The 18,440-nt window shown below is 42.8% G+C and overlaps 1 protein-coding gene and 1 long non-coding RNA gene across 2 annotated transcripts; both read left to right on the top strand.

Moving 5' to 3' along the window:
• The first annotated feature begins 392 nt into the window (after positions 1-392).
• HAUS2 (HAUS augmin like complex subunit 2) lies at positions 393-15,985 on the top strand. Its single transcript, XM_049781576.1, has 6 exons — positions 393-504; positions 4,662-4,754; positions 7,510-7,579; positions 10,116-10,248; positions 12,600-12,708; positions 15,815-15,985. The coding sequence occupies exons 1-6, from the start codon at positions 412-414 to the stop codon at positions 15,983-15,985; spliced, it is 669 nt and encodes a 222-aa protein (XP_049637533.1). The 5' UTR covers positions 393-411.
• Positions 13,168-15,656, top strand: LOC126020109 (uncharacterized). Its single transcript, XR_007499584.1, has 2 exons — positions 13,168-13,234; positions 15,228-15,656. It is a non-coding gene; the product is annotated as an uncharacterized LOC126020109 (long non-coding RNA).
• Positions 15,986-18,440: the final 2,455 nt, after the last annotated feature.

Below are 18,440 nucleotides of genomic sequence, written 5' to 3'. Positions count from 1 at the left end.
GCCCCTGTTAGGTCTGTTGGCCCCAGCTGTCACCTGCCTCTTGGCTGTCACCCTGGATTGAAGTATTGTGTGTGTGTATGTCAGATGGTGAAAGGAACCCCCAAGGTAGCAAGGTAGAAAGGGAAGGACAAGTCCAGCGACCAGGTGCTGCCCTGTGTGCAGCTGCTTGGAAGGCAGAATCCGTTCGATGCTTTGGAAGAAGAGACAACTCTCCGCCTTAGTCCTCACTCAGCTGGCAGCAAGCCGGGCAGGACCTGGGAACATCCAATCCAAGCCAGGCCTGGACTTCCGCTTCCGTCAAAAACCCGCCCCGCAACTTCCGCCGGAAAACCCGCCCGCGTGACATCATCAACCCGCGCCGCGCATGCGCCTCTGCTTCCGTTCGATTTTCGCGCCACCTGGGCCGCGATCATGGCGGGCCCGGATCCCCGGCATCCTATGTCGGAGCTCAACCCCGCTGGGAAGCTGCTGAGCCATCTCGTGGCGTCGGGAGCCGTCACTCAGGTGTGTGGAAGGTCAGCGGCGTCACTAAGGGAGTACCCGCAGGGATTTTTGTCTATGAGGTGCTGATTCAGAGTGGTCCCGGCCACCTGCTCTGCACTCAGAAATCGCCCTCGCCCCCCTGGCAGGCTCGGGGGACCCTATGGGATGCCGGGAATCGAACTGGGTCCCTCCAGGGTCGGCCGCATGCCAGGCCAAGGCTTTACAGGTGTGCTCTCTCTCCAGTCCCCAGCTGTGATCATTTTAAATAAGGGTCAAAAGCATGGAGAGAGAGACCGGAGAGATAGCATGGAGGTAAAGCATTTGCCTTGCATGCAGAAGGACGGTGGTTCGAATCTCATATAGTCCCCTGAGCCTGCCAGGGGCGATTTCTGAGCATAGAGCCAGGAGGAACCTCTGAGCGCTGCCGGGTGCGACCCCAAAACAAAAATAAAAGAAAAGAAAAAAGCATCTATAGAGGTCTGAGGAAAGAAACCCGAGAGGAAGAGATAAACTGTCAGGGAATTATAGACTATTTGTGGCAGAGATAACAGGGAATGGGGAAGGTGGTTTTGTGGAAAGAAGTGATGACTTTTTTTTGTTGTTGTTGTTGTTGCGTCACTCCCGGCAGGGCTCAGGGGTTACTCCTGGCTCTATGCTCAGGGGACCTTATGGGATGCCGGGATTCAAACCACCGACCTTCTGTATGAAAGGCAAACGCCTTACCTCCATGCTGTCTCTCCGGCCCCAAGAGATGACATTTAAAATAGAGGACATTGACTGGTTTCATTGAAAAGGGAGAAAGCAGAAAGGCAAAAATCATCGGCAGAGATTAGCAGTATGAACGTTATGGAAGATTTATAGGAACACACACACACACTCGTTTATAGTTAGTTATTCGAGAATGTTGCCACCTTATAGCATCTTTGTTTTTGTTTTGGGGCCACATCCTGGCCACATCCTCCTGGCCCTGCGCTCAGGCATTACTTACTCGTCGTGGTCTTAGGGGAACCATTTGCGGTGCCTGGAATCCGGTCCTGCTGGACATGTGCAAAGCAAGCGCCTGACACGCTGTACTCTCTTGAGTCCCTCACCTTAGCATCTTTAATGTGAAGAAGCCAAAGTCTAAGAATACCAAGAAATTGGATATTCTCAAGTAGGAAGAGGAAATGAGTCCACAGAGCTCCCCCTTTATGACATAGAGTATCATCTCTAAAGCAAACTATAATACTAGAACACTATATTGAAGTTTAAGCTTTAGTTGAAAATTTGCTTGAAGATAGTTCTAGTGACCAGGTTTTTGGATTTGGTGGGAAGGGGAAATTACGAGTAATAATAAATGCATTGAAAAATAAGCAAGGGGTTGGAGAGAGAGCACAGCGGCAGAGCGACAGTTTGCCTTGCAAGTGACTGACCCAGGTGGTTCGAATCCTGGTATCCCATATAGTCCCGTCCCCCCCCCCCCCCCCCCCCCCCCCCCCTTGCCTGCTAGGCGAGATTTCTGAGCAGAGCGCCAGGAATAACCCTTGAGCTCCGCTGGGTGTGGCCTCAAAACATAAAAAGGCAAAACACACACAACACTTGTCAGTTCTTACCTTTTTGGCTACATTGTGTTTTCTTCCCATCAAGTTGCCCATTATTAATCTTATTTGTATTGTCTAGTTCTATGACAAAGTAACTTGGTAAATTTTACAGAATATCTGGAATTTATCCTTTGAATATAATAGGAGAAAAGCATCTAAGCCAATGGTATCCGTTTCCGATGTAAGGATTTTAGGCATCGATGATCTGTTCAATAAGCTTCTTTTGGAGAGGACCTTCCAAGTGTCCTTCTAAAAAAGTTAGTTACTTTCTTGGAGGCAGATAAAAAATCTTAAGATCCATAGGTCCTTAACACCCTCCTACAGTCATTACACAGATAGTCCTAATGAGGGAATTTGTTGATTTTCCTTTAAGCAGACTTTTAACATGAAAAACTGTTTTGTTTGCTTTGGTGCCACACCTGATGATGTTTGAATGGCAGCTGTCCCAGCTGTTGGTATTGGTTTTTTTATTTTTTTTATTTTTTTTGGTTTTTGGGTCACATCTGTTTTGATGCTCAGGGGTTACTCCTAGCTATGCGCTCAGAAATCGCTCCTGGCTTGGGGGGACCTGGGGATAGAACCGCGGTCTGTTCTACACTAGCGCTTGCAAGGCAGACACCTTACCTCTAGCACCACCTCTCCGGCCCTTGTTGGTATTGTTTTTGGCAGTGGACAGGAAACCATGCATTGCTGGTAATGTGCTGTGGCCCTTTGAACTATTTTCCTAGCCCCTGAAAACGTATTTTTATTAGAACTTTGTTGGAGGCCCTTTAACTAGAGAGCAATATGGAGTCTGATGCCTGAGAAGACACCCCCTTTCAATAAACTGAGGACTCTTGATCGGAACTTTTCGCCTTGAGTCTCTTTATCTCCCAGCCCCTCTTTTCTTTCAGGCCAGAATCCTCTTCGTGACTCACGAATAACTTCGTGACCCTCATCCACCCTGTGGGCCGGGGTCCCCGGGGGGTCGCAGAACTTAGCACTGATTTTTCAAACAGTTTTCTATATGATTCCTTTATCTCTTAGTTTATATCTTCCATGTTCATTAGACTGAGGATCACAATCGCAAATTCTATAACAGTTCTAGGAAATATAGTTTCTTCGAACTTCGTGCTGTTTTGATTTATCCATTGAAAATTTGGTTGGTGAAAGATACGTAGGAGTAGGCCAGATATGGGATCCCAGTACCACCTGAAATAGCCACAATCTAAAAAGAAAAAAGACAGGGTTAATTGTAGAAATAATGGCAATATTTGCTTAATTCTTCCCTTTGTCTATTTAAGTGGTCTTTTTGTTTTGTTTTGTTTTTGTTTTTCCCTTTGTCTATTTAAGTGGTCTTTTTTTTTTGTTTTGTTTTTGTTTTTGGGCCACACCCGGTAAAGCTCAGGGGTTACTCCTGGCTATGTGCTCAGAAGTTGCTTCTGGCTTGGGGGACCATATGGGACACGGGGGGGGGGGGGATCGAACCGCAGTCCGTCCAAGGCTAGCGCAGGCAAGGCAGGCACCTTACCTTTAGCGCCACTGCCCGGCCCCAAGTGGTCTTTTTTTTTTTATTTTTTTTTTATTAATTTAAGTGGTCTTAAATCTCTTGATTGAATCATGAATCTTTCTCAAAACCTCTTGAATATCTGGGCCTGTGAAGATTTTGGGCTGGGTGCACAAAAAAAAAAATCTGGGCCAATAAAATTCAGAATGGATCGTTTTCTCTGGTATATTTAATCCCTTTTTAATTTCTTTTCTTCCCTAGTGTAAAGCATATATAATATAGCACTTTACACTTTCTACTTTTAATTTCCTTTTAATTTATATTTCTTTTTTTTTTTTTTTTTTTTTTTTGGTTTTTGGGCCACACCCAGTAACGCTCAGGGGTTACTCCTGGCTTTGTGCTCAGAAGTTGCTCCTGGCTTGGGGGACCATATGGGACACCGGGGGATCGAACCGCGGTCCGTCCAAGGTTAGCGCAGGCAAGGCAGGCACCTTACCTTTAGCGCCACCGCCCGGCCCCATATATTTCATATTTTGTTTGAGGAACCACAACACTTTGGGGACCATGCTGTGCTGGGGATCAAATCTAGGTTTCCTAGATTTGGTAGAGCAAAACATGCTCTACCAATAGATTAAGCTTTAGCTCTTTCCTAATGCTATCTTTCTTTTGCTCATAATATTTTGATTTGTTTTGGAAAGCTTCAGAGACAGAAACAGATCTGAGATAAAAAAATTGGGGGAGGTCAAACCTGGCAGCTTTTAGGGGTTACTCCTGGCTCTGAGCTCAGAAATCGCTCCTGGCAGGCTCAAGGGATCATATGCAATGCCAGGATTTGAACCACCTTCTGTCCTGGGTCAGCCCATGCAAGGCAAACGCCCTACCACTGTGTTATCTCTCCGGCCCCCAGGCATATAATATTTCAACACCAATCCCAACACCAGTGTCAACTCCCATTGTCAGTGTTCCAATAATCTGTCACTCCCCTGTTTCTACCCCTGTCTGCCACCTTGGTGACATATTAAAGTTGTGTGGTTTCAGTTTATATTTCATATTTCCAGCGTTGTTGAATCACAAGAAACTTATCTTTACATACTGTCACTTCTCTTCTATAGGAGCAGTTAGATATATCTAAGAAACCAGTTGCTTGCTTTAAGAATTTCTTAAGACAACAGCAAATTGCAGATATTGAAGCTGAAATTGACCAGGTAAATTACCTTGGAACTTTTACTCTATACTTTTAGAACAGGAAAAATTTTTTTATCCAGCAGTAAATCTCTTGCACCTGCACTTAGAACAGTGTCTAATAAGTAATTAAATAGATTTTATTTTAATAGTCAGTAATAGGGGCCGGAGAGATAGCATGGAGGTAAGGCTTTTGCCTTTCATGCAGAAGGACAGTGGTTCAAATCCCGGCATCCCATATGGTCCCCGTGCCTGCCAGGAGCGATTTATTTTTCTTTCTTTTTTTTTTGGTAGATCTTCCCTGATAGAGGTTTGCATCCTAGTAATATTACAGACAATTGTGGTTGTTTTCATAGATGGTATCCATTGTTCAGGTGTGTGTGGGCGATGCCCATTCTTCTGAGGCCTAAGCCAAATCATTATACCAATGTTCAGGGTATAAGGCTTAACTGCATTACCAAATTTGTGTTCCCATCTCTATTACCGAATATTCCGGCGTATAAGATGACTTTTGAAACAAAAAAAGAAAAGTCAACCAAAAATCGGGGGTCTTCTTATACACCGAGTATATCTCGAAAAATGTTCCAATATGCTGCTAAATGAAAATTGTCTGAATATTGCCACAAAACGTATTTTCCAACTCGATCCTGCACCAATCACTGCAAGGTTGCTCGGACCACCTCTCTAACTCAGCCAATCCAAGCAGGCTTTTTATGCATGCAAATTAGACAAAGTTCTTGACCCAAATCTACACTGTCAAAAACCTGTTCAGATTGGCCAGAGTCAGAGAGGAAGTCTATTACAGTATAACCTTTGAACCTTTGCTTGTTGTGATTGGCTCACTGTGGTACATGAGCACAGGAACACATGCAGCACAGGAACGTTCTGATACAGCGAATATTGGCCTAAACCTATGTTTTAACTGCAAAATTAGGGGGTTGTCTTATACACCCAGTCATCTTATACGCTGGCAAATACGGTAGATAAGAATTTGTTTGCGGGCCCAGAGAGATAGCACAGTGGTGTTTGCCTTGCAAGCAGCTGATCCAGGACCAAAGGTGGTTGGTTCGAATCCCGGTGTCCCATATGGTCCCCCGTGCCTGCCAGGAGCTATTTCTGAGCAGACAGCCAGGAGTAACCCCTGAGCACTGCCGGGTGTGGCCCAAAAACCAAAAAAAAAAAAAAAAAAGAATTTGTTTGCATATATATTTATCCATTTTAATGTGCCTATGCAATAGAGAAACAATGCCACAAGATATTGTTGGTGCATCTGGGGGCTGATGGATCAAGTCCAACATTCCCTGTAACTTGGTTCAAACATGAATTCTACACAGAGATACTCTTCTACCAGTATTGCTTATAAAACAAATCTCAAAGGGGGAAAGCAAGCAAACAAACAAATAAAAAAACCAGTGCGAAGAGTGCATGGAGCCATGTCGTCCCGTGTTGCCTGCTGAAGCTTCCGACTCCCCAAGAGGCATTTGCTGGAAGCCAGAAGTTCATCAGTCCCTCCCCAACCCCTGCAGTAACGGGAAGCCTGGGGTCTCCTTTAAACTGCTCCTCACCGGAACCCACTTGCTGGGACCCTGAACAGGCGGCCACGGGTAACCCTGGGGACCAGGAGGAAGGAGAGAGAGAAGGCTGTGGAGGACAGCCGAGGCTGCATCTTACCCTAAGCTTATCCAAAAAGCCTACCGCTTGGAGCCATGTCATCCCCGTGTTGCCTGCTGAAGCTTCTGACTCCCCAAGAGGCATTTGCTTCCTAATTGCTGGAAGCCAGAAGTTCACCAGTCCCTTCCCTGTCCCCTGCAGGAACGGGAAGCCTGGGGTCTCCGTTAAATTGCTCCTCGCTGGAACTCACTTGCTGGGACCCTGAGCAGGCGGGCAAGGCAGACTCCTTACCTCTAGTGCCACCTCTCCGGCCCCAAGGCCATTGATTTTTGTGTGTTAATTTTATAGCCTGCCACTTTGCTATATGAATCTATTGTTTCTATAAGCTTTTTGGTAGAAACTTTAGGGTTTTCTAAAAATAGTATATCTTCGAACAGGGAGAACTTGACTTCTTCCTTTCCTATCTGGATGTGCTTGATATCTTTTTCTTGTCTAATTGCTATGGCAATTACTTCCAATACTATGTTAAATTGGAGTGGTGAGAAGGGGACAATCTTGCTTTGATTTTAGAGGAAAAGCTTTCCTTTTTTCCCCATTCAGTCTAATATTTGCCATGGTCTTGTGGTAAATGGCCTTGACTAGAATGAGAAAAGTTCCTTCCTTTTTTTTTTTTGGTTTTTGGGCCACACCCAGCAATGCTCAGGGGTTACTCCTGGCTGTCTGCTCAGAAATAGCTCCTGGCAGGCACGGGGGACCATATGGGACACCGGGATTCGAACCAACCACCTTTGGTCCTGGATCAGCTGCTTGCAAGGCAAACACCTCTGTGCTATCTCTCCAGGCCTAGAAAAGTTCCTTCCATTTCCACCTTGTTAAGAGTTTTTATCATAAATGGGTGTTGGACCTTATCAAATATTTTCTCTGCATTTAATGATATGATCATGTGGTTTTTATTTTTCCTTTTGTTTGATAAGGTGTATTAGATTAATTGACTTGCATATGTTAAACCATCCTTGCATATCTGGGATTAACCCTACTTGGTCACGATGAATGACCTTGATGAAGCTTTGGATCCTATTTGCTAGGATTTTGTTGAGGCTATATAGTTAGCCTTTTATTCATTCTACTTTCTACGTGAACTAAATCTATTTTTTATTTCTAATATAGAAAAACCTAGAAATTGAACTACTAAGACTAGAAAAAGATACCAGAGACATTGTTCATCCTTACTTTTTAGGTAAGTAGTTTAAGTGGATTATATTGGAACTTTAATTTTTTTTTTTTTTTTTTTGAATTTTGGGCCACACCCGGCAGCTCTCAGGGTTACTCCTGGCTATCTGCCCAGAAATAGCTCCTGGCAGGCACGGGGGACCATATGGGACACCGGGATTCGAACAAACCACCTTAGGTTCTGGGTCGGCTGCTTGCAAGGCAAACACCGCTGTGCTAGCTCTCCGGTCCCGGAACTTTAATTTTTTTTTTTTTGTTTTGTTTTTTGTTTTGTTTTGTTTTTTTTTGGGGGGGTCACACCAGGCGGTGCTCAGGGGTTACTCCTGGCTGTCTGCTCAGAAATAGCTCCTGGCAGGCACGGGGGACCATATGGGACACCGGGATTCGAACCAACCACGTTTGGTCCTGGATCGGCTGCTTGCAAGGCAAACGGTGCTGTGCTATCTCTCCGAGCCCGGAACTTTAATTTTTTTTTTTTTTTTTTTTTTGGTTTTTGGGCCACACCTGGCAGTGCTCAGGGGCTACTCCTGGCTGTCTGCTCAGAAATAGCTCCTGGCAGGCACGGGGGACCATATGGGACACCGGGATTCGAACCAACCACCTTTGGTCCTGAATCGGCTGCTTGCAAGGCAAACACCGCTGTGCTATCTCTCCGGGCCCGGAACTTTAATTTTTTTATTACATAAAGTAAGCACTGGGCTATTAGGCTCTACCATAATTTTCCAAGCGCTGCTTCATTGCTAAACCAAGTCTTCTATTTCTATTTAAACAGAAGTCATGTTAACTAGTACAAATAGCAGTGGCAGTGACCTATTTTGGAGCTCCTAAAACAAGAATTTGAAAGACAAATTTATGTCTTTTGGAGGCAGGGCAGAAAGATATCACAGCAGTAGGGTGTTTGCCTTGAACTCAACTGACAAAAATATTTAAAAATAAAGTTACTGGAGGAGCATTATAGTTTAACACAGTGTGATCATTAGTTGCATATTTGACTAGGTATTTCTTTTGAGGGGGCCACATCTGGCGGAACTCAGGGGTTAGTCCTAGCTCTGCACTTAGAAATAGCTCTTGGGGGGGCGAGAGAGATAGCATGGTAGGGTGTTTGCCTTGCATGCAGAAAGATGGTGGTTCGAATCCCAGCATCCCATATGGTCCCCTGAGCCTGCCAGGAGCGATTTATAAGCATAGAGCTAGGAGTAATCCCTGAGCGCTGCCAGATGTGACCCAAAAACAAAAAGAAATAGCTCCTGGGGAGCCAGAGCAGTTGTGCAAGCAGTCAGGCGTTTGCTTTGCACGGGTTAATATAGGATGGACTCCAGTTTGATCCCCTGGCGTCTCATATGGTCACCCAAGGCAGGAGAGATTTTTGAGCGCATAGCTAGAGCAAATTCCCCCCCCCCCACCAGCGTCACCAGGTGTGGCCCATAAAGCAAAAAAAAAAAAAGAAAAGAGAGAAAGAAAGAGAAAAGAAGGGAGGGAGGGAGGCAGGAAGGCCAGCTCAAGCTCCTGGCATGCTCAGAGGACCATATGTGATGCCAGGGATCAAACCCAGGACACCCACATGCACACACCCATATGCCGTACCCGCTGTGCTATCACTCCATCCCCATAAAAATTCTTTTTTTACTGTAGGAGATATTAAAGTATTTAAATATAGGCTGTATTAAGTGCTGAATGTATTGTGCCAATTTTTTGTTGTCTTTTACAATTATCTAAGAGAATGTTCCTATTCTAGTGAAACATACAGTTTTAGGGTAAAGATCATGCCATCTATAACTTAATGTCAAATGGATGAGCAAAACCACTGGAAAAAGGGGCCGAAGTTATAGCACAGCAGTATGGCTGACCCAGGACAGACCTGGGTTCTATCCCTGGTGTCCCATAAGCACACCGAGCCTGGAGCGATTTTGAGCACATAGCCAGGAGTAATTCCTAAGGATACCTGGGTGTGGCCTCCCCCAAAAAACAAATAAAAACCTCACTGGAAAAAATCCTTTTTCTATTTATATAGAAAAAAAGCAAAAACAGGAAATATAGCCTAATATTACCAATTTATCCCTGGCACCACTTAATGGTTTCTTGAGCACCACTTGGAGTGATTCTTGAGCACAGAGACAGGAATAAGCCCTGACCTGCACTGGATATGGCCCAACCCTTCCCCTGCAAAAAAATTACTGAACTGGGGTTTAGTTGCAAAGCATTAAGACCAGAGAGGGTATAGGATCTAAGGTGCCTTGTCAACTTCGGCTTGATCCCTCACACTGCCAGTGATCCCCTGAGCACCTCCAGGAATGACCTTTGTGAACAGAACCAGAAATATTCCCTGAGCACTGCTAGGTGTGGTCCTCTCCTGGGCTTCCCCTGTCCTCAACCCTCCACAGAAAGTTACCATTAAAGATAACAAAGTGAAAATTATTTAGGAGAGAAATGTGGGGTTATTTTTTGACATTTATAGTGTCAAACTCGAACAAAGAGATAATTTTTTTTAGTAATTTAAATTAACTTACCCTGTTGTCAAACACAATTACTCTCTTTCTGTATAGCTCAGAAATGTCATCATCTTCAAAGAATGAATGATCATCTGGAAGCAGTTCTGAAAGAGAAGCAGTCTCTCAGGCAAAGACTGTTGAAACCCAGGTGTCAGGAAAACTTGCCTCTTGAAGCTGTTTATCACAGGTGAGATTGAAAAATGATAGTTAACTTTTAACATATTTTCCGATGGTAGTTTTGCTTAGACTAGCAATTATTCGATAGCATCATATTATTAAACAATATGGTAGAGAGTATAAATTAACATTATCATTAACTATAATATTCAAGCCAAAAGAAAGTTTTTTTTTTTTTTTTTTTTTTTTTGTGGTTTTTGGGTCACACCCGGCAGTGCTCAGGGGTTATTCCTGGCTCCAGGCTCAGAAATTGCTCCTGGCAGGCACGGGGGACCATATGGGACGCCGGGATTCGAACCGATGACCTCCTGCATGAAAGGCAAACACCTTACCTCCATGCTATCTCTCCGGCCCCAAGAAAGTATTTTTGAGGGGTTGATTTTTGGGTCACATCTGGCAGTGCTCAAGGGTTCCTCCTGTCTTCGCTCAGAAGTCATGCTTGGCAGATTCAGGGGACCATAGGGGATGTTGGGGATCAAACCCAGGTCCACCATGTGCAAGGCATGTCAATTAAAAGATGGGTACAACTGTGTTTTAGTCTTGTTACTGTTGTTTATATGACTCACAGCCTCAGACAATGACTTAGTTTTTATGTTGGTTTCCAGTTTCATGCAATGCGAATGTGTTCTATTTTTCTCTTCATATAGAAGTATTATAAGTACCAAATGAAGGTGTAGGTTATTATTAATAACAAACAAAAAATAAGAGGGTATGGAGCAATAGTACAGAGAGTAGGGTGCTTACCTTGCACATGGCCAACTTTTGGGTTCAGTCATGGCATCCCATATGGTCCCAAGCACTACCAGGAATAATCCCTGAGCATCACCCAAAGGTGGCTCAAAAACTAACAAAAAAGAATAAGATAAGGAACGGAGCATCTGGAAATCTGACTGCTCTATTAGTGCCTCATGAGCAAATCAGTTTCTTTGTTTAAATGTTTTTTTAATCTGGTAGTATAATAATAGGTCTATAAACATCATTGTTATATTTCAGAATCTAGTATAATACTATTAACATTTACATTATTTACATATTTTATGAGACCTATTGTGCTAATCATCTTGAATAGTGATTTTGAAGCACTTTCTAATATTCAGATTAGAATAGCATATCCAGACTGTTTTAATTAAGTACATCATCTTGTCTTTACAATGTTAAGTATGAATGATTGGGGGACTGGAGAAGGAAGTATAGTGGGTAAGGTGTTGACCTTGCATGTGGCCAACCAGGTTTTATCCCTATACTCCATATACTTACCTAAATACCTCCAGGATGATCCTAGAGCCAGGAGTAAGTCCTGAGCACAGCTTGGTGTGGCTGAAAAACAAACCAAAGAATAGATTTAAATAAAATTTTGTCAAGGAAAATTTCTTTATATGAAAAAAATCAGTAACACTGACATTTTTCTAACATTAGGTTAGGTTCCAATTATGGTTGTCTTTTTCTCTTCTTTTGGAGCAGGGGTCCTCAAACTTTTTAAACAGGGGGCCAGTTCACTGACCCTTAGACCATTGGAGGGTCTGACTATAGTAAAAACAAAACTTATGAACGAATTCTTATGCACACTGCATATATCTTATTTTGCAATGAAGAAACAAAACAGATACAAATACAATATGTGGCCCTTGGGCCATAGTTTGAGGACCACTGTTTTGGAGGGTGATGATGGTAGGGGAGAGTTGGGTCACACCTGACTACACTCAAGGGACCATATATGGTGTCAAGGATTAAACCAGGTTGGTCATAAAAAGCTGATGGCTTGGACCAGGAGCAATAATAATAGCAGGTAGGGTGCTTGCCTTGCACACATCCACCCAAGGTTCAATCCTTGACATCCCTTATGATTTCCTGAACCCCATCAGGAGTGATCCCTGAGTACAGAGTCAGGAGTACAAGTCCTGAGCACCACCAGGTGTGGCCCTTACCCCTTATGCCTCTCCTCCCCAAAAGGCAGATGCCTTAACTCCTGTACTATTTTTTCAGCCCATTATTGTCTTTTCCTGTTTTTCTATTTGGATGGCAAGCCCAGCTAAGAAAATAATTTTCTCTTTTTTATTTTTGGTGCCACAACTTGGTGTGGCCCAAGCCCTCATACCACTGTTACCTCCAAAAAGCTAATAGAATGGGAGAAAGTGGGGCCAAAGAGGAAGGACAACAATTAAGATTCTTGCCTTGCTTACAGCTGACTCAGATTTGATCTCTGAACACAAAGCCAGATTAAGCACTGAGTACTGATAGGTGTTACTAAAAAAAACAAAAGTGGGAGGAAGGGAATCCAAAAGAAATGAACCATAAATAAACACTATATGAATTTGAGCCCTGGTGCTGCATAAAAAAATGATTGACTTCCCTCTCTTTCAGACACATAGTCCATTTATTGGAACTGGCAATATCTTTCATTGAGGGATTGGAATCTCATCTTGAAACTATTAGAAATATTCCTAATTTTAATCGAAATCTAAAGAAAATAGTAAGTATTTTAATCTAGAAGTTAAGTGCCATAGCACGTTATTTCAGATGACTTTTAGATGTTTTCGTTATTGTTTTAATGGTTTTTGGAGCCCTACTCAGTGGTGTGCTAAGAACTACTCATGGCTAAGTGCTCAGGCATTGTTTTCAGTACTGCTCAGGGGTCTCTTTGAAGCTGGGGATTGAACTAGGGTCAGTCACATGCAAGATAAGCACCATAACCCTGTACTATCTCTGGCTTTTTGTTTTATTCTTAGAGAAGTCACAAAGGAGAACACATTTCTGTATCCTTGGAGGAAATATTAAAATGAATAGATGAAGGCTTACTACTTAAACATTGGGCAGTGTATCAGGATATCTGGGAACTTGTTAGAAAGACAAAATTGTAGACTTCACACCTTCAGATTTTGACTTCACTGTTTTCATAACTTCATCAGGAAAATTAAAGATTGATAAACTATCCTATAGAACCAGCTGATCTGTCAACTGGTGGTTGAAAATGGCTAGCTTAGGGCCAGAGAGGCCAAGTTTGTCCTCAGCAGCTGAACATTCCAGAAGCAACATAGCACAAAATTTTCAATAGCCCCTAAGCTCAACTAGCTGTGATCCAAACATTCCCTCCACAATAGCCCCTAAGCTCTACTAGCTGTGATCCAAACATTCCCTCCATCCATTCTACTTCTTTAAAATTAGAAGGGCCAGAAAGTTAGGATAGGAGTTAAGGTACTTTCCTTCCAGGATGCTGACCTGTATTTGATATCTGATGCTACACATAGTCCCCCAAACCATTAGGAGTGGTCTTTGACACAGAGCCAAGAGTGAGCCTTGAGCACAGCTGGTTAAGTCCCAAGGCCTCTCCCTCCAAAAAAAAAAAAAAAAAGGCTTAATTATTTGTTGGTGTGTTGTTGTTCTTGTTGTTTGGGCCATACCTAGCAGTGCTCAGGGTTTACTGCTGAATCTGCCCTCAGGAATTACTTCTGTGAATGCTCGGGGGAGCAGATGAAATGCTGAAGATTATCAAACCTGGGTCACCACATGCAAGGCAAACCTTACTTAGTGTACTATCTCTCTGACCCCCCCCCCCCCCAAAAAAAATCTTATTTAAGGTAGCAGGGCTAAAAAATGGTACAACATTTGAAGTGCTTACAGCTGAGCCATGTTTGACTTCTGAGCACAGATTCAAGATTAAGTCCTGTGCCCTGCCAGGTGTGGCTCCAGCCACCCTCTAGCCCTGGCAAAAAAAAAAAAAAAAAAAAAGAATTAGAGGGGCCAGAGCAATAGCACAGCAGTAGGGTGTTTGCCTCGCACATGACTGCCAGGACAGACCTGGGTTTGATCCCCAGCGTCCCCCTCCCCCAGCGTTCCCCCAAGCTATGAGTGATTTCTGAGTGCATAGCCAGGTTAACCCCCGAGTGTCACCTGGTGTGGCCCAAAAACTTAAAAGAAAAGAAAAAAAAAACAGGGTGGTTAGAGACCTAGGCAGTGAAGATATATATATATATATATATATATATATATATATATATATATATAAAGAAACTTGAATAATATAGTTATTGAGGCAAAATATTTAAAATGTCCTCAGAAAGATGACTCTCTTTAATTTGGAGAGCAGATTTCTAAGCTACAGCTTGGTGACTTGTTGGGACAAGGGACACATTCAGTGCGTGGAAGCTTCCCAGACTTCAAGTTGAGGATATTTGAGGATAAAGGATATTTGACGTTAATGGATTTGTTTTTTACTGTGTCTTGCACAAATAGTGATTTTTGTGTGTGAAACAAGATCGTATTTATTGAAACTTACAAAGAGGAAGGAGAGGGAATGTTCAAGAGAAGAACATAGGCTTTTTTTGGGGGGGGGGGGGCACACCCGACTGTGTTACTCCTGGCTATCTGCTCAGAAATCGCTCCTGGCAGGCACGGGGGACCATATAGGACGCCAGGATTCGAACCAACCACCTTGGGTCCTGGGTTGGCTGCTTGCAAGGCAAACGCCGCTGTGCTATATCTCCGGCCCTGAACATGGGCTTTTTCAGAGTAGAAAAAGTAAGCCAAGAGACATAAAGATAATATATATAGCTTCAAGGAGAGCCAGTCAGATAGTAAAGTTTAATCATTGTTGGACTACAGTTAAATTGAATTTTTTTTAAAGTTTGTTTGTTTTGGGGGCACAGCGCTATGGTGTTTGCCTTGCATGCAGAAGGACGATGGTTCGAATCCCAGCATCCCATATGGTCCCCTGACCCTGCCTGGGGTGATTTCTAAGCGTAGAGCCAGGAGTAATCCCTGAGCACTGCTGGGTGAGACCCAAAAACCAAAAAAAAAAAAAAATGTTTTTGTTAGTTTTTGTTTTGGGCTACAACTGGTTACTCTTGGCTCTGTGCTCAGATATTGCTCCTGGCAGGCTTGGGGGACCATATGGGATGCCAAATATTGAACCCAGGTCCATCCTGGATTGGCCATATGCAAGGCAAATGCCCTCCCACTGTGCTGTCACTCCAGTCCCTAAATTGAGTTCAGCTTGGGCCCAGAGCAATATAGTTCAGTGGGCAGGGCACTTGTCTTGCATATTCCTGTCCCAGTTTAATTCCTGCTTTCCATGTATTTTTCCAAGCCCCACTTAAAATTCTTGAGTATAGAGCCATAAGTAGACCCTCAGCATCACTAAGTGGCTCCAGAAAACAAATTCCTCATGGAGATTTCCAACAGACTTTTGTGGAAAGAGGTCAGATTGAATATTTTACATCGAGGATTATCTGCATTGAGGGGATTATTGAAGACAAGGGGTGGTGAACTTGGTGCACATGGACTGGAAAATACTGGGCCTCGAAAATAGTTCAAAGGGCTAAAACACATGTTTTGCAGGAGATTTGGGTTCTGTCCCTAACAGTGCTTTTTCCCTTGAGTAAGCCAAGAGTATTCCCTGGGCCCCCCAAACAAACAAACAAAAAGCAGAGGAAAAGTAGGTATTAAAGAAAAGAGAGAGTTTAAAAGAAGCTTACTTAAAATGTCAGGTGTTAACTTTGCTATAAAAATTTTATGATATAATAATGATGGATTGGTGATAGCTCTCATTTCTCTTGTGTTTTTCCTTCCAAATAATACAGAGCATGGCATTAGCAAAGATGGATATCTTGTTGACTGAGACAGTAGAACTGGGAGAGAATATAGTCAAATGGCGAGAAGAGCAAAATGCGATTTCTTCTTGTATTTCCCAACATATTAAAGAAAATCACCCTCATCAATATGTTACAATGCCTCCTTTAACATTTACGTAGGTTCATATTTAAAATATTAATGACAGGTGATCATCAACTGGTTTTGCTTAATTATATTAATAATAAAATTTATTTCTAAAAGATGAGCCATATTTGATCTTCATTTTTTTTTTTAATGTTTTATTTTTATTTATTTTTGTTTTTTGTCCACATTTGTTGGTGCTCAGGGGTTACTCCTGGTTCTGCACTCAGAAATCACTCCTGGCAGGCTCGGGAGACTATATAGGGTGCCAGGAACTGAACCTGTGTCCATCCCAGGTCTTTGGCATGCATGGCAAGAGCCCTGACAACAGTGCTATTATTGCTCAGGCCTCACATACTCAATCTTTATATTGAAAATCTGATTCCATATTCATTATGATAAAGTTGAGGTTTGGTTTTTTATATTTTTTCATTCTACTCCCTTTTTTTTTTTTTTTTTTTGACAAAGGGATGGGAGTTGGTTGCTTGGTTTGGTTGGTTGGTTAGTTGGTTGGGCTGTTTGATTGGGTGGGTGGTTTGAACCACACCTGGTGGTGCTCAGGTTACTCCTGACTCTGCACTTAGGAATCATTCCTAGGCAAAAAAATGTATTCTTCTCCATTAGTGTGTATGTGTGTATATTATAGGATGTTCGGGCTCGAATTCAGGGTTTCGCACTAGAAGTGTTTAGGGACTACTCCAACAAAGGCTTTAGACTTAGGCCTAGCTTTAGAATTAGGTGAGAGCTTGGAGGTTGAGCCACACTTAGGACTTAGTGATCTGTGCTAAGGGGTTCAGTTTGAGAGATCAGTAAGGTGCTGGGGATCAAACCCAGGTTGGCCATATGCAAGACAAGGTTCCTACCCACTGTATCATCTCTCCAGCCCGTAGGCCTACTTTTAAATTTTGATTTCACTACAGTTGTGTGTTCTTATTAAAGTAAGTCTCAAGTTCATCATCTCTAAAACAAATTGAAACAGTGCTTGTTTTATGGACTTTTGGCAAAACTAAATGATATATTTAAGAATTTTCTACTAAATTTTATGGTTTAAGTGAAAGTTATTTTATAGATATAAACAAAGCTGTGAAAATGACTTTTTTTTGGGGGGGCCCACACCAGCGGTGCTCAGAGGAGGTAAGTGACTCCTAGTTCTGCACTCAGAAATCACTGGGGATTCTGGGATTAGAGGGATCAAACCCAGATGCGAGGCAAACGTCCTCCCTGCTGTGCTATCACTCTTGCTCTAACTCTGTATTTCTTTCGAAGCTATTGCTTTAATTCCATCCTGCCATGAAGTTAAAAAAATTTAAATGGTGGCCAGAACACATCATAAAGAACAAGAGCAATCATTGCTGGCATGCATGTAGGGAGAAATGAACTCTCATTCACTGCTGATGGGAGTGCTGTCTAGTCCAGCCTTTATGGAACACTATATGGAGATTATCAAGAAACTGTAAATTGAGGGGCCGGAGAGATAGATTGGAGGTAAGGTGTTTGCCTTGCATGTAGAAGGATGGTGGTTCAAATCCCGGCATCCCATATGGTCCCTCGAGCCTGCCAGGAGCAATTTCTGAGTGTAGAGCCAAGAGTAATCCCTGAGCGCTGCCGGGTGTGACCCAAAAACCACAAAAAAAAAAAAAAAAAAAAAAAAAAAAAAAGAAGAAGAAGAAGAAAGAAACTGTAAATTGAACTCCCATATGATCCAGCCATACCAATCCTAGACCCTTGGAACACAAAAACGCAATACAAAATTGCCTTCTGCACACCTCGATTCATTGCAGTGCTATTTACAGTAGCTAGAATCTGGAAACAATTCAGATGCCCGACAACAGGTTAGAGGCTAAAGAAACTGGTATGTATACAAATGGAATATTATGCAGCCATCAGGAAAGATAAAGTCATGAAATTGTCCTATACATGAATGGACATGGAAACTATTATGCTGAGTGAAATAAATCAGGAGAGAGATAATAGTTTCATTTGTCTGTGCGATTTAAGAAAAATAAGACAATATTGTGATAATACCAGAGACAATAGAGGTGAGGGCTGGAGCACCGGCTTACGGTATGACGCTTACTTCAAAGAGTGGTGAGTACAGTTAGAAATATAACTACACTGACAACTATCATGATAACGATAGTGAGAAAAATAGAATGTCTTGAATACAGGCAGAGGCTGAGGGAGGAGGGAGTGATTAGGGTGTTTGCCTTCCACAAGGCCAACCCTGAGTTTGATCTCCAGCATCCCACATGGTCCCCTGAGCCTGCCAGGAGTGATAACTCCTTAGTGCTGCCAGGTATGGCCCTAGTCCACAACAGTTCTCTTGGCTGTATTGATTTTAACATTGACATAGATTCACCAGTTAAGTTTATGCCCCAATAATGTGTTCTCCTGATCCCCAGCCAAGATAATGCATGGATAGGAAAAACCACAACTTTGGAGATTTTATTGCTTTCTACTGATAGTTATGAGTCATAAAGACAGCTTTCTTGG

This window comes from Suncus etruscus, chromosome 10, assembly GCF_024139225.1.
Source record: "Suncus etruscus isolate mSunEtr1 chromosome 10, mSunEtr1.pri.cur, whole genome shotgun sequence".
Taxonomy (NCBI): Eukaryota; Metazoa; Chordata; class Mammalia; order Eulipotyphla; family Soricidae; genus Suncus; species Suncus etruscus.
This window is presented reverse-complemented; position numbering and strand designations above follow the sequence as displayed.